The 16,860-nt window shown below is 39.3% G+C and overlaps 2 protein-coding genes across 4 annotated transcripts in view; one reads left to right on the top strand and one right to left on the bottom strand.

Moving 5' to 3' along the window:
- Positions 1-16,211, bottom strand: part of itfg1 (integrin alpha FG-GAP repeat containing 1) — a 152,463-nt gene extending 136,252 nt beyond the window's left edge. Inside the window, exons 1-6 of the mRNA XM_053229421.1 lie at positions 15,983-16,211; positions 13,215-13,299; positions 12,055-12,197; positions 8,823-8,880; positions 7,944-8,018; positions 7,764-7,858 (exon numbers count right to left, since the gene is read on the bottom strand). Of these exons, the coding sequence (XP_053085396.1) occupies positions 7,764-7,858; positions 7,944-8,018; positions 8,823-8,880; positions 12,055-12,197; positions 13,215-13,299; positions 15,983-16,163 (637 nt within the window). The 5' untranslated portion in view covers positions 16,164-16,211. The remainder of the gene's footprint in view (positions 1-7,763; positions 7,859-7,943; positions 8,019-8,822; positions 8,881-12,054; positions 12,198-13,214; positions 13,300-15,982) is intronic.
- A 171-nt stretch (positions 16,212-16,382) lies between these two features.
- The window catches only part of phkb (phosphorylase kinase, beta), a 92,126-nt gene continuing 91,648 nt past the window's right edge, over positions 16,383-16,860 (top strand). For 2 of the 3 annotated variants that reach the window (XM_053229418.1, XM_053229419.1), the window contains exon 1: positions 16,396-16,510. In XM_053229418.1, coding sequence (XP_053085393.1) covers positions 16,447-16,510 — 64 coding nt within the window. In that variant the 5' untranslated portion in view covers positions 16,396-16,446. Of the gene's footprint in view, positions 16,511-16,860 lie in introns of all 3 variants that reach the window. The other variant, XM_053229420.1, reaches the window with a different exon arrangement.

The following is a 16,860-nucleotide window of genomic DNA, read 5'->3' as shown; positions in this document are numbered from 1 at the left end:
TTCTAAACTGTGATTCATCATCAGAGATGAGCAGCCTCGCCATCGTGGTTTCATCAGCACATCATCGGTGTCTCTGAAACATCCACAGTAGGTTTTGTTTTGGGTTTTTTTTCCCCCCCAAATGTTTCTTTAGTGAACGGGACAGTTGATTATGAGACTATTTGATGGTGTGACTTTAAACCTTTAAGAGTCTGTAAATGAGCTTACAGCTTGGCAAAGAAAAGACACAGAGAGAAAAAGAGAGAGATAGACAGACAGCAACAGAGAGACAAAGAGAAAGTAAGAAAGAGAGAGAGAGAGAAACAGACAGAGAGGACCACACACACACAGAGAGAGAGAGAGAGAGAGAGAGAGAGAGAGAGAGATTAGACAAAGGGAAAGAGAGGGCTAGACAGACAAAGAGAGACAGAGAAAGTGAAAGAGAGACAGGTAGAAACAGAAAGAGACAGAGAAAGTGAAAAAGAGAGAGACAGATAGAAACAGAGAGAAACAGAAAGAGAGAGAGAGAGAAAGACAGAGGCACATAGAGAGACAGAAAGTGAAAAAGAACGAACGAGAGAGAGAGAGAGACCATAAAAGAGCCATTACTCAGAAATCAATTTGATATTTTGTGTTATCTTACAGTATTATGTAAAAACATCGCACAGAGTCTCAGTGACGTTCGGCAGAGACGCAGGGAAAGAAAATAATAAATAAATACATAAATTAAAAATCAGCAAATAATGATTTGATCAGCTCCCACTTCACTAAGCCCCTAATGTGGAAAATCTGTTTCGTTGGCGTTGCTCTACAATTAACTTGTCGCTCTCGCTCTAAAAACGGCACCTAATTGGCTGCGGCTCGCGGCACTGCGATACAAGGTTGCCTGGCAACCAGTCACAAGGCAGCATCCGTGGCTTTTGTGCACATTTGCGTGTAATGACGTTTATCATTATTTGGCAGTAAGCACTTTTTTTAAACGAATGCCTTGAATATCATTAAGGCAGAAGAATGTGGTGAGGATCCGAGAGAGGCTCGCTGGCATTAATGCAGATTATAAAGAGACGCTATAAGAGAGAGAGAGAGTCTACATTCTGTATGAAGTCAGATTTCTGGGATATACAGGGTGGCAATGCATCCAATAAAAGATCAGCACCATAAACAAACGCAGTGTGATCAGTCTACTCTCAGATTCAGAATTAAAACCTTGCAGTTTCTTAGATATTGTTTTTTTTAAACCAATGAGCCTCATTTATCAAGCTCAAAATGAACAGAATTATTCGTAAAGCGTTTATATGAGCATTTACACAACAAATTTGGTGTTCATGAAAATCCCATAATTTCAGAAAAAAAAAAGTTTGTATCCTACCCGTGCTCCTCGGGCATGTGTAAAATTACATTAACTTTAAAGTATAGAAATCATGATAGGTTACTGCACTTTTATATACGGTCAGTTAAACACAAATGTAATGAAACATTGTGAAAACCACAAATATTACACAGGATAAAAGGCAACATAAATCCATAAATACAGACAATGTAATGCTGTAATGCAACACTTCATTAGAGCCAGCACTAAGTGACCAATAAGTGAGCGATAAGTGACTGATCTGGTACGTCTCAGGCTGCAATGTGCCGTATGCTCCCTAGTGTACTGCGTGCCATCATCACTTTTGCATTAGTGTGAGAGATTTTTGGCCAAAACTCACTGAAACACTTTGCTTGAATAAAAAATAGCAGTTTTCCTGTGTGATGTGCTCGATGTCCACAATTAGCTGGGAAATTACAGCAGATATATATATATATATATATATATATATATATATATATATATATATATATATATATATATATATATATATATATATATTATTCCCTGTTTTCATATCAAACCATTTCATTTTCAGGTTAATTCATATCTAATTCACTTTTTCTGTAATTTGGCTCCAGATTTTGGCCTTTCAGGTGCTTTCACACTGTAAAATAATATAGAAGCGAGTCAAAATAACTTTCCCTTCTACTTTACTCCCTTTACTCGTCATTTCAGCTCTGTGAGCTTTGCCTTTTATAGAGTTTTGCAAAATGCAAATGCGTACATGCCCGGTATTTAACGGGTGACTGGCATTCATTAACATACGCACTCAAGTACGAAGTAAAGCCAGCATTTCTGAAACTTGTGTGAATCTGGCAGAGATTTTAAGTTCGGTTTGGTTTGTGCAAATATTTACACATAACTTTATTAATAGATTGATAAATGAGGCCCACAGTTTTTACTCCTTAATTTAAAAAAAAAAAAAATCCCCATCCACAAGAACAGCATTTTTAAAAACGTCTCAGTCCAAAAGAAGACCTAAAATCAATTTTAAAACACTCACGTGAGCACGCCAGCCCAGTGATATAAACTGTTACGTCAAACGTCTCAAGAGTAACGTTAAGGCTACATGTCCACATGAAATTGTCACCTGAAGTTTTGCTCTCGTTTATTTCCAACAGGGAGTAGTGTAACAATGTGCGAGGGATTGTGTGATAGTGAGCAGTGAGAAATTTGAGCTGGTTTCAACTTTACGTGAATTAGAAGCGACAGCTGAGTAGCAGCAACCAATGAGACAGAAGAAATCTTTCACGATTGCATCTGTTCTTACTGTTCTGCCTACATATAGTTCCATCTGGACGACATGGACAGAAAATCAATAACTGCCACAACCCTTTTCTTTCTCCGCATGTTGGAGCTTTTCAAGCATTTCACTTCTGTATTCATAGATGAGTAGTGTTTTTTTTTTTTTATATCACATTAGGAATGCATGTCATAAATTGCTGTTCCAAATAGACAAAAAATAAAAAAGGGAATATTTTAACTTCACAAGTCCATCCTACTTTGTAAATTTTTTACTCAGAATGCCTTTTAAGAACTGAGTATGAGAACTTGAATGAGAAGATCGTTTATTGACAGGTTTATTCATGTCTTGTGTTGTAGGCAAACACGCACATCAAGTGGTGAGGCGTGGCAAAGGAAATGTTGAGGAACATTTGTACCATGCAGTGCATATTTAGCCTAAGAGCTGCATTTTGAGTGTTAGAGAAGCTGAAATGAAAAAAAAAAAACATCAAAAGTTCATTCATTCATCTTCAATAATTGCTTTAATCCTGGACAGGGTTGCAGTCGGTCAAAAGTCGTAAAACAAAAAATGACAAACAGGAGGAGTCGTGTGTGTGTGGACTGATGATGAGGTGGAGCTACTGCTTAATTGGGGTGTAATGATGCATCGTGATTTGCGATGTGCATCGTGGGAATGTGTGTTTCACATCCTGGGAATCAGCATTATATTAATTATGCATCTAATGCAGTTGCACTGCTTGAGCACCAGAGATTCTATTCTGCACACCCCATGGAGTTAAAATTTATAGAGAGCTCGCTTGGCCCGAAAGCTCCAGATCACAATGACTAACACGCATTATACGTTATACGGTTACACAACCATGTTATAACCGCTCTTCAGGAGCTTTCAAATGAGATCAGCCCTGTGGTGCTGCGATCTACAGTGCCCGAGATAGAAGCTGCGGAAAACGGGCATTTTAGCCGACTTTGGAGCTCTACTTTGGCACTGTTACAGACCTCATTATGTTTAAGTCGATCATTTTCCCTGGGTCAGAGACTTTGCTTATTTAATCAAATTTCTGGGAGAATTTATAATTGTTTTTTTTTTTTTTTAAAGATATAGTGAACCTGTAGAACATTTTGTTTACAATATGAATCCTATGTTCCAAGCTATTTTTGATTTACTTTTATATAGACAAGAATGCACATTGTTTTGCAATGTTAATGATTCAGAAAAAAGGAGTCTTTTATCTTCATAATTTTTATTAATTCAAATTTTGTTCAAAATATTCTAAGAATCAAATTAAATCGAATCATGAAGGCAGTACTGTGAATTGAAACGAATCGAATCGTGATCGGAGTGTATTGTTACACCCCTATTTCTTCAAGTTCCACTGGAATACAAAAAAAAAATCTACATGAAACTGCAAATGTGTTATTAATGAAGAAAAAAATTACAAGTACAAAAATTTCTCCATCTGATGTGTGTGGACGGGGCCTGAGACTTTTGTTTAAAAAATTAAACATAAATAAATTCTGGCACTAGTGTTTGTGCACATTTTAGGGGCATGAAAATAATATCTCTATCTATCTATCTATCTATCTATCATTTCTTCATTTTTATTTGCTTGCCATCTGAGTTGAGTTACAGGTCAGTGAATAAGTAGTTCAAGTCCAGTCCCAAGTCAGCAAATTAGGGACTTTAGTGTGACACGATCAATAAATCTGACACTCGAGTCCACATTGTGTGATTTGAAATGAGGCCAGTGTCACAGCTTTAACATCTTTAGAGTTCAGGATCATCTAAAGGACACTTTTCATCTTAAAAAAAAAAAAAAAAAAAAGAAAAAGACGATTAAACAACAGAATGCAATAAAAAGGCAAATTGTAGAGAAATGTTGTCAGGAAAAGCTTGAGACAAAGGCAGAGCCTGTCTCTGAAACCATGTGCTATACATCATATAATGTCGAGCCTCTGTGAAAAAAAAAAAAAGATGAATAACGTTGCAAAGGATCTCTAAAAATAGCAGACGATACTCTGCATTCAAATTCGGCGAAATCATCTTCCCAAAAGCACTCATTTACAGAGAACCCAACCCCGGAACCACCACTCTGTAGATAATTACATGGCAATAATTACATGGCAAGTAGCGTACAAAGATGTTTAAAAAAAAAAAAAAAAAAAAAAAAGGCCGGATGTTTATTTTATAAAATAATAATAATAATAATTTATTATTTTTTCCCATCCTCTTGGTGGCTGTTGTGATTTCTCCACCAGCTGCTGGAAATGTTTCTGTCTTTTTTTCCCCCCTGCTTCTTTTCCACAGGGCTGCCAATCAGAGGTGCGTTTCTATGGCAACGGGAGCAGCGGGAACAGCCTGCAGATGGCTCGGGAGCGGCGATGGATGCCAAGCTCGTGCTGAGAGCGAGGGGGCACGTGTGGAGACGAAGCCGAGGCAGGCGACTTCGCCGTGAAGGACACCATGACCTCTTTAGCCTCCGCTGAATCGATGACCAGTGGCGCTTTCGTTCCCTCACACATGGTCACTTATTAAAGATTTTTTTTTTTTTTTTTTTACCAACATGCTCAGATCGTCTTAACTCTGAGAGGATTGTAACTGAGAGGAGATTGAGATCGCTTCATTAACGCAGTTTAACCCCTATGCAGGGCGATTATTACAGTCAGACTGATGGACGGATGAGTTTAATGAGAAACGCTTTAAACGCCGTATAAACTTGGATTGGCCTCAAGAGATTACGTGGGGGAAAAAAACGTAATTTAAATACGAATGGAATTAGACAGACTTATAGTTTTTATACGTTATAACTTAGCGGAGACTCAGAGTTTAATCCAAGCTGTTAAAGTGCCAGATCAGACTAAATTAAAATCTACACAATGCCCTCTTTACTCCAAGACATGTTGGGTGTCTTTATTTATAAGTAGAGCTCGGCGATACGATAATATAATATCGATATCATGATAAAATCTGTCACGATACAATTTTCAGATTTATCACAGTTATTATTCGTGGTTTTATAACAGTGACAAACGCTGACTACATGCTCACATTTTGTCCAGATTTTATCCCTCTTCGTTATATACGTACAGAATAAAACACTTTGGGTTGTGCTGTTATAGGAAACTAATCAGCGATGAGGTGGTGTGATGAAGAGGAGTTACGGTTATCAAGCAGAAGCTGATTATTTTCCGATAACAGCACAACGCAAAGTGTTTTATTCCTCTTATTCCACAGCAATTTACCGTCGATCACAAGTTTTTATTTACTAAAGAACAACATGTCAGACTTTTTTATCTGTTTATCGTTACAATTAATGAAGTGGAACGTCCATGAAACAAGTTAGTTCCTGTTCTTAATTACGTTATAGCAGCTATAAACACTCATAAGACAAAAAATAAAGCTTGTTATTTTACCAAGAAACCTCAAAGCGTAAACTCCTCTGTCCAGAAGATATTGGAAAACTTAAAGTTACAGCTTTACCTCTGGCTGTCACTGGAGACTCCTTCCATAAATGCTAAATAAACATCTCATCTCATCCTCATGTGAATGAGCCGTTACTACAGAAACGATGACGTATTAGAACGACCTGTGATTTGCAGATGCACTACTATCACAGCTGCTGTTACAGAGAATTAATCAACACCTCCTGACCAATCAGAATCCAGAATTCAACAGTGCTGTGGTATGGCTTTAGGGGTGCAGTTTGTGTAAATGCTAAACCGGTAGCTTCAGTGCACGAGTAAAGAAAAAGTAAACGTGGATCGTTAAACGTGTCTTCGCTGATCAGCTAAATTTAGGGAAAAGTGACCATTGTGTACATTTCATTCTCGACTAAACCAAACCTCAATCATTATCGTCTGTGGAACCAGTTCCTGTAAAGACAGAACAGAACCCCAGCCTCATCGTTTTGTCGAAAAATCAGCAAGAGTGAGAGTTTGCTCTGCCACTGAAGTGTGATTCACTTATTTGGAAGTACACTGTCTCAAATCTCTCTCCGGCTTAATTATTAATTACGCTGGCAGTACAAACATCACAGCCCAGTGAGCAAATATCACAGAGAGAGAGAGAGAGAGAGAAAGAGAGTTACATGACTCCTCCACCCATCTGCTCCAAAACAAAACACACATTCCATCGGGTTTGGATCAAACAAGACTCAAAATCTGTTGGCCAGAAAGCAAGGCAGTGAAGACACTCCATCTTGATGACGAGTGACTAAAGCAGGCAACAGAAACAGTCTGGGGCGGGAGATTTATTTATTCAGCGGTGAAGAAAATGGAAAGCCTTTCCTTTCGCACTCGGGTTGAAAATTGCCGTATATTTCAGTCCGATAGGCACTTAGAACTCGCCTGGGTCTCAAACCACCAGGAAGAAAAAAGTTGGTCTCTTTGTCAACTCCTTCCATAAAAAACATTTTCAAACACCTCAATTTTTTCAATACAAGAGCCTACCGGTTTTACTGTGCACACGAATCCTGCTTATTTACCACAAACATAAGTATATAGCTTCAAAAAGCGATTACAGGGGTCCAAGCACCCCAGAGTCCCTAGATGGACATAATACTCAAATTTCGTTCCAGTGGGAGAATGCTAATGCTAACAAAGCTGATTGCAAGCTGAAAATGTATTAGTTGATGGCTGCCTTCATTTTCAACCGAAGTCCTTCTAGTAAGGTTTGTCCACTCTGCGGCCATCTTGGCGGTTATTTCCAGTTGTCCAAGTCCAGGTTCTTATCTGTTTCAACTTCGAGAGACCGATATATTAAAAATGTTGGCTTTTCAGAAACAAATTTGAAATCTGATAAAATAGTGGAAATACCATGCTGCCTTTGGTTTCAATAATAAGGAAATACAGTTGCCTTTGCAGCAGCTACTGCGCCTGCTGGTTTCTCTGCATCAGTGTATCAGTGTGTTTGGCGTTCTTGACTGAGGGGCGGGACTTTTGTAATACAACCGCCATTTTGAGTGTTACATGTTGCCACATTCATATTTCAAGCAGTGTCTCTACTGTTTCCAACTCGAGAGGAAGAACCACACCGTTCTTTCAGGTATCATCGGTCGTTATTAGCGAACGCTTCTTTAGAAAGAAGACCTTTATGCTGCTCGTATTTTCAAACGACTCTTTCAAAGCAGAACGCAGCCACCAGACCGGAGACGCGGGAATCATGACTCACCAGCCGTGAAGTCCTTGTTCAGATCGATGAAAGCGTTGGAGTGAGGAACGCGGATCTGCACGTCTGACCCGAGAGCTTTCTCACACTTCAGCTTCCTGCAGAACGAAATCAATAAATCAGCGTCGGACCTGAACGTTAAATCGTTAACATGTGAACCGTTACTCCTGAAATTCCCTTTACCTGCCATGGAGATAGCAGACCTCTGTGGATCCGTCCACCATTCCGAAAATATCCGGAATCATATCGCCGTTAAAGCTGCAGCCGAGAAACACAAACACATCAGGAATGTTTTATGCTACACTTTTTACATTTATTTACAGTCAATACAGAACTTTCTAGAAGAACAGATGCAAAAGTTAGGACACCCTTAGGACATATATATATATATATATATATATATAACAAGACATTTAGAAATATTAATTTATTAGTGTAAGTTTATTAAAATAAAATACATTAATGATGGAAAATCTTCTCGCAGTTTACACTCGTGTTTCATTTTAATACAAATTACATACACAATAGACAGATTGTATTATTTTGCCGCCCAGAAATCATTAGGGGATTTATAACTTTATACGAATATGCAAATTAACACAAAATTTCATTGTGTTTGATGAGCATTCCGATCTCACAGCACTTCTTCTAATAAGAATTAATTAATTAAGAAATTGAAATAATTCGTAATAATTTTAATCAAGTGATCGCAGGTCTGTTTGTAGCCGTGACACGGAACAGCTTTTTGTTTTAATATACTGCGTACAGCGTACAGCGTGCAGCATTTTACTGACGATAGGCACTTTTTCTCCATATTGTGTGTTTTTTTTTTCCTCATTCAGGAAGCACTTTATCCTGGTGAGAGAGGCAGCGGATCCGGAGTTTATACCAGGAATGCTGGGCGTGATTTGGGAATACAGTCTGGATGTGAAGCCAATCCATGGCTGAGCACCATACACACATATTCACACACACAATATAGAGTCAACAATCCACCTACTGACCTGTGTGTGTGTGTGTGTGTGTGTGTGTGTGCGCGTGTGTGTGCACGTGTGCACTTACTCCATTACAAGAGGTTGATCCATAAAGGTCCTGTTCAGGTCGACTCTGGCGCTCTGATCTGTCACAGAATAATCAAGAATTAGTGTGAGTGTGTGTGTTCTATCTATCTATCTGTCTATCTATCTGTCTATCTATCTATCTATCTATCTATCTATCTATCCATCCATTGCCATACTCCTTTATCCAATATCTATCCATACTTACAGTGTGTGTGTTCTATCTATCTATCTATCTATCTATCTGTATCTCTCCATCCATTGCCATACCCCTTCATCCAATATCTATCCATACTTACAGTGCATGTGTGTGTGTGTGTGTGTGTGTGTTCTATCTATCTGTCTATCTATCTATCTATCTATCTATCTGTCTATCTGTTGCCATACCCCTTTATCCAATATGTATGTGTGTTCTACCTATCTATCTATCTATCTATCTATCCCTCCATCCATTGCTACACCCCTTTATCCAGTATCTATCCATACTTACAGTGTGTGTGTGTTCTATCTATCTGTTTATCTATTGCCATACCCCTTTATCCAATATGTATGTGTGTTCTACCTATCTATCTATCTATCTATCTATCTATCTATCTATCTATCTATCCCTCCATCCATTGCTACACCCCTTTATCCAGTATCTATCCATACTTACAGTATATTGCTCTTTTTACAGATTTATGATTCTGTGCCTTTATCCATTTATCCGTCACCCTATTCTTATATCTATTCACAGTTTATCAGTCTGTCCCTCTATCCCTTTCACCATCCCTCTATCCCTTAATCAATATATGTGATTCTTTCTTCATCTATCCATCCATCTATGCCTTTGCCCATATTTGTATCTTTCTCTTCAGTATCCATGCATTCTCTTTATCCGTTTATCTGCATATATATATAATCTGTTCATTCATCCATTTATCCATCTGTTTCTTAATCGAGTCACAGCTTTTTCTCTGTCTATCCATCCATCCAACTTTTTTATCTATCTATCTATCTATCTATCTGATATTCATCCATCTACTTCTCTATCTATCCATCCATCCATCCACCTGTCTATCTGTCTGTCTGTCTGTCATTCATCCATTCACTTCTCTATCTATCTATCCATCCATCCATCCATCCATCCATCCACATGTCTATCTATCTATCTGTCTGTCTGTCATTCATCCATTCATTCTCTATCTATCCATCCATCCAACTTTTTTATCTATCTATCTGTCTATCTATCTATCTGATATTCATCTATGTACTTCTCTATCTATCCATCCATCCATCCATCCACCTGTCTATCTATCTGTCTGTCTGTCTGTCTGTCATTCATCCATTCATTTTCTATCTATCCATCCATCCATTTTTTATCTATCTATCTATCTATCTATCTATCTGATATTCATCCATCTACTTCTCTATCTACCCATCCATCCATCCACCTGTCTATCTATCTATCTATCTGTCTGTCTGTCTGTCTGTCTGTCATTCATCCATTCACTTCTCTAGGTATCCATCCATCCATTCATCATTTTTATCTACACTATATGGCCAAAAGTTTTGGGACGTCTGCCTTTACATGCACATGAACTTTAATGAAATCCCATTCTTAATCCGTAGGGTTTAATATGGAGTTGTCCCTTTGCAGCTATAACAGCTTCAACTCTTCTGCAAAGGCTTTCCACAAGGTTTAGGAGTGTGTTTGTAGGAATTTTTGACCATTCTTCCAAAAGCGCATTGGTGAGGTCAGGCACTGATGTTGGACGAGAAGGCCTGGCTCGCAGTCTCCGCTCTAATTCATCCCAAAGGTGTTCTATGGGGTTGAGGTCAGGACTCTGTGCAGGCCAGTCAAGTTCCTCCACACCAGACTCGCTCATCCATGTCTTTATGGACCTTGCTTTGTGCACTGGTGCGCAGTCATGTTGGAACAGGAAGGGGCCATCCCTAAACTGTTCCCACAAAATTGGGAGCATGAAGTTGTCCAAAATGTGTTGGTATGCTGAAGCATTAAGAGTTCCTTTCACTGGAACTAAGGGGTGAAGCCCAACCCCTGAAAAACAACCCCACACCATAATCCCCCCTCCACCAAACTTTACACTCGGCACAATGCAGTCAGGCAAGTGCCGTTCTCCTGGCAACCTCCAAACCCAGACTCGTCCATCGGATTGCCAGACAGAGAAGCGTGATTCGTCACTCCAGAGAACACGTCTCCACTGCTCTAGAGTCCAGTGGCGGCGTGTTTTACACCACTGCATCTGACGCTTTGCACTGCACTTGGTGATGTAAGGCTTGGATGCAGTCGCTCGACCATGGAAACCCATTCCATGAAGCTCTCTACACACTGTTCTCGAGCTAATCTGAAGGCCACGTGAAGTTTGGAGGTCTGTAGCTATTGACTCTGCAGAAAGTTGGTGACTTCTGCGCACTGTGTGCCTCAGCATGCGCTGACCCCGCTCTGTGATTTTACATGGCCGACCACTTCGTAGATGAGTTGCTGTTGTTCCCAAATGCTTCCACTTTGTTATAATACCACTAACAGTTGACTGTGGAATATTTAGTAGTGAGGAAACTTCACGAATGGACTTATTGCACAGGTGGGAACCTATCACGGTACCATGCTTGAATTCACTGAGCTCCTGAGAGCGACCCATTCTCTCACTAATGTTTGTAGAAGCAGTTTGCATGCCTAGGTGCTTGATTTTATACACCTGTGGCCACGGAAGTGATTAGAACACCTGAATACAATGATTTGGAGGGGTGTCCCAATACTTTTGGCAATATAGTGTATCTATCTATCTATCTAACTGATTTTCATCCTGATATTCATTCTGATATACGATCTGTCTGTCTATCCATCATTCATCCATTCACTTCTCCATGTATCCATCCATCCACCTATCCATCCATCTACTTGTCCATCCACTTATCCATCCACCTATCTATCCAACTATCTATCCATCCATCTATCTATCTAACTGCCTTTTCCCTCTGTCTGTCCTTTCACCTCTCTATCCATCCATTCATCTACCCATCAGCCACTTATCATATGAGGGTCATCAGTGGCTTCATTTCCAAATTTCCCCTCATGGATCCACATCCATCCATCCATCCATCTATTCTTCCTCCCATCCATCCATCTTTCCTCTCTGTCCTTTTGTGAATGATAGATGATTCTTTCCAGCCCGAGTGAACTGTGGTCATGTGTGTGTGTGTGTGTGTGTGTGTGTGTGTGTGTGTGTTATTACTCAGAGTTTGGTTGTTCCCCCAGAAGACGAAGACGCTGGTGTGCTGCAGGTCTGATCCTGTCGCGTGGCCAGTGAGCAGAACATCCATCTGAGAATCTCCATCATAATCAGCTGGAACCACACTGCTGATCACACTGACACCACTGCAACACCGAGAGTAACACACTCACACACTGTACACACACACTGTACACACACACACACACTCACACACACACTGCTGATCACACTGACGCCACTGCAACACCGAGAGTAACACACTCACACACTGTACACACACACTGTACACACACACACACACTCACACACACACTGCTGATCACACTGACACCACTGCAACACCGAGAGTAACACACTCACACACTGTATACACACACACTGTACACACACACACACACACACACACACTGCTGATCACACTGACACCACTGCAACACCGAGAGTAACACACTCACACACTGTACACACACACTGTACACACACACACACACTCACACACACACTGCTGATCACACTGACACCACTGCAACACCGAGAGTAACACACTCACACACTGTATACACACACACTGTACACACACACACACACACACACACACACTGCTGATCACACTGACGCCACTGCAACACCGAGAGTAACACACTCACACACTGTACACACACACACACACACTCACACACTGTACACACTGCTGATCACACTGACACCACTGCAACACCGAGAGTAACACACTCACACACTGTACACACACACACTGTACACACACACACACACACACACACACACACACACACACACTGCTGATCACACTGACGCCACTGCAACACCGAGAGTAACACACTCACACACTGTACACACACACACACACTGTACACACTGCTGATCACACTGACGCCACTGCAACACCGAGAGTAACACACTCACACACTGTACACACACACACACACACTCACACACTGTACACACTGCTGATCACACTGACACCACTGCAACACCGAGAGTAACACACTCACACACTGTACACACACACACACACTCACACACACACTCACACACTCACTGCTGATCACACTGACACCACTGCAACACCGAGAGTAACACACTCACACACTGTACACACACACACACACACACACACACACACACACACACTGTCTTACCTTGGAAATGCGTCTTTCTTTACATGCACTTTGGGTTTGAAATATGGAATTTTAACATCAGCCAAGAAAATCACCAGCTCCGAGTCTGAAACATATAAACAGATAAACATGTAAACAGATAAACATGTAAACAGATAAACATGTAAACAGATAAACAGATAATCCACACTTTATGTAGTGCACTTCACTCCCTATGTACAGGAGCCATTTTTATACCCTGTGTGGTGTATTTTTACACAGTGGCGCTTTCAGTCCCTAAATTTGTCCTCTTTATGACTATATAATGCACTGAGAGCCACTATTTCATACACTTACAGTGGATATTTACAATTATACACATTACAACATATAAAAATGAACTGAAAAACAATCAGAAGCATTTTAGGGAAAAACAGGAAAAAGAAAAAACTTACAATAAGCTAGTTGCATAAGTATACACACCCCTAAACTAATACAGTGTTGAAGCACCTTTTGATTTTATGATATTACACCGCTGAGAGTCTATCAGCGTGTCTTGACTTGGTGATGTTTTCTCATTCTTTCCTCTAGACCCATCAGACTGTAAGAGCATCTCCTGCACACAGCCGCTTCAGGTCACTCCACAGATCTTTAGCAGGATTCAGGTCTGGGCTCCGGCCATTCAAAAACACCAGTCTTCTTTTGGTTAAGTCGTTCCTTTGTTGATTTGGCTGCATGCTTTGGGTCACTGTCATGCTGAAAGGTGAAATTCCTTTTCATCTCCAGCTTTTGAACTAAAATCGAGGTATTTGTAGCTATTCACGATTCCCTCCGCCTCGATAAAAAGCCCCAGTTCTGGCTGAAGAACTGACCTGAATACAACTAAAAATCTGCAAGAAGGAGTGAGAAAATATTTCCAAGTCAAGACGTGACACGCTGATAGACTCTCAGCGGTGTAATACGACAAAATCAAAAGGTGCTTCAACAAAGTATTAGTTTAGGGGTGTGTATACTTATGCAACTATCTTATTCTAAGTTTATTTATTTTTCCCTAAAATGTTCCTGATTGTTTTTCACGTCATTTTTATACGTTGTAGTTTCTTTTTTTTTTTTTTACCCTTAATGTGAAATTACAACATATAAAAATGACATGAAAAACAATCAGGAACCTTTGTTCCCTAGGTAGTGAGCACACGTGTAGCGGGAAGACAGGATACATCTTCAATCTTCTGTCTTCATATACAGTACTGTGCAAAAGTCTTGGCACCTTTTTTTTTTTTTTCTTTAGTACAAACTTTGTTATAGATGTTTATTTTCTGACTTCTACATTATTGATTCAGTACAAAAACATTTTAGACTCCAAACATTAGTTTTCCAGCACAAAATGAAACGTTGACAAAATGAATGACAGAAAAATTTTGTATGTCAGTAAAGAAAGCAGCAGATTCCATAAGAGACACTTTTCAGATAAAAACATAATAATAATAATAATAATAATACATTTATTTTATATAGCGCCTTTAAAAGTTGCTTTCTCAAGACGCTTTCCATGAAAGCTTACATAAAGGAAAACACAACAATATAAGACAATATACTCAATATAAATTCAACAAGAAATAAATCACAACAATACAATTAAAAAACTAATCAAATAAAAGCATTCCTGAAAAAGAATGTTTTGAGAAGAGTTTTAAAAACAGCTAAAGTATTTGCATCCCTAATGTCAACTGGGAGAGAATTCCAGAGTTTTGGAGCACACGCTGAAAAGTCCCTGTCATCCCTGGATCGTAACCGAGTTTTGGGAACAACTAAGAGACCGTGCTGAGAAGATCGTAGATTGAAGATTTGATTGATAGATAATGAAGGCTGCTGGGTTTCGCTGCAGAAATAAGAAGCGAGTCGACAGTCAAAGTCTCCAGAAGAACTGTGGCTGCTTCTGCAAGATGCTCAGTAACACTTCCAGCTCATTTCCTTATAAAACTGCACACACTGCACCTCAGATACTGCTTTATTTATTTAAAGTGAAGGATCATCACATTAAATACTGACTTTGTTTCATTTATTACTGTTTACTGCTCTTTATAGGATTTTTTTAAAATATAGAAACATTTAATTTCATTATTTTTGAAGGCGTCTTTGCTCTACAGCGTTTCTTTCCACGTGCCTAAGACTTTTGCACAGAACTCTAGTACACTTCTTTATCTAGTGCACTTACTCTAATGGGTCTCTATTTAATATAAAGTTAACTAAATAGTGTGTAGGAGGAATTATACTATGTATATTACACTATGCAGTGCACTTTTTTACGTATTTAGAGTATGGAACTGAATCCTTAGCCTCTTTTGTATATATGTAGTGCACTAGATAGTGCATAGGGCTCTTATTTCATACACTATTAAGTGCACTTATATACTGAGAAAAGTAGGGAACTAAGTCCCTTTTGTGTATCCTGTAGTGCACTAAATAGTGTGTAGGGCGCTTATGTCATAGACTATGCCCTCTATTGTGCACTAAATAGTGTTTAGGGGTGTTTTTTTGTAGGCTGCACTACATAGGGTGTATAAGGCATTACCCTATGTAGTGCACTTCTATAAGGAGGATTTGGAACACCACCTTTCATCATGACAGCTCAGTTTATTCATTAAACACGCGATATAAAGTTATTAGATGTACACCCTGTCAGGATAAACATCTCATTTAGGTGTGTATGTGTTTAAATATTATTTATTTATTGTCTAAAATGTAAACATTTGTCTGTAAATGCTAATTGACGTTAGCTTTAGCTGAGAGCACTGACAGCAGGTACTCGCCTTCTCTGATGACGAAAACATCAGTTTGTTTATCCGAGTTAAAATCTCCAAACGCGGCCACTGTGCCCACATTTTCCGACCCGAATAAATCTCCAGTCACGTCCTGAAGTCCAAACGCGCCGTGCCGAACCAAAAGAAAACAAATTAACGCTAATAACGCGCTATATGTAGAGAGCCACATCCTGCTTGTTGTAGTATAGAATGAAACTACACGAACCGGAATACGGCAGGAGGTTTAACAGTAAAGTTCACGAGCAGGTCAGAGTTTCCAGAAAGAAATATATCTATATATAAAAGTGATAGCTGAAATATGATATTATTTGTTGATTAATATTTTTGTTTGAGTCAAAAAATTCTGAAAAAAATACCAAATAGAGTTAACAAATAACGGTTACGCGCTCACGTCACGGGATGCCCACTTCCTGGTTCACGACAGTGTCGTAAATTGTTAATAGACCGTAAACATGGCAAGCTTGGCAGATGTCGGCTGGAAGCTGCTGGAGTTTAAAGCCAGATCTAAACGTTCAGGTTTGCTGTTTTCACACGCATGATATCACTTAACACCTTAACTTCTTTATCTTTAGGCTCTTGTGTTTGATTTGGTTGTTTTGAGTGTGTGTGTGTTGCATTTCTGCCTGTATGAAACTGGTGAGAGCTTAAAGGTCAGGCTGGAGTTTCTATTACTGCAGGCTATTTTAAGACCATAATACAACATTAACCTAAATATTCTCTGTTTAATTTCACACACACGGCATGAATAAGTCTAATTTTTGGAGGTATTTGCATCTAACATGAGCTAAATGAATATTATTTATATATAAGTATATTTATTTGTGTATACATATAGAAATACAGTGAAATCAGCCACATCTCATGAA

The sequence above is a fragment of the Pangasianodon hypophthalmus genome, chromosome 25 (assembly GCF_027358585.1).
Source record: "Pangasianodon hypophthalmus isolate fPanHyp1 chromosome 25, fPanHyp1.pri, whole genome shotgun sequence".
Lineage (NCBI taxonomy): Eukaryota > Metazoa > Chordata > Actinopteri > Siluriformes > Pangasiidae > Pangasianodon > Pangasianodon hypophthalmus.
The sequence above is the reverse complement of the archived record's forward strand: the minus strand, read 5'-3'. Positions and strand labels throughout refer to the sequence as shown.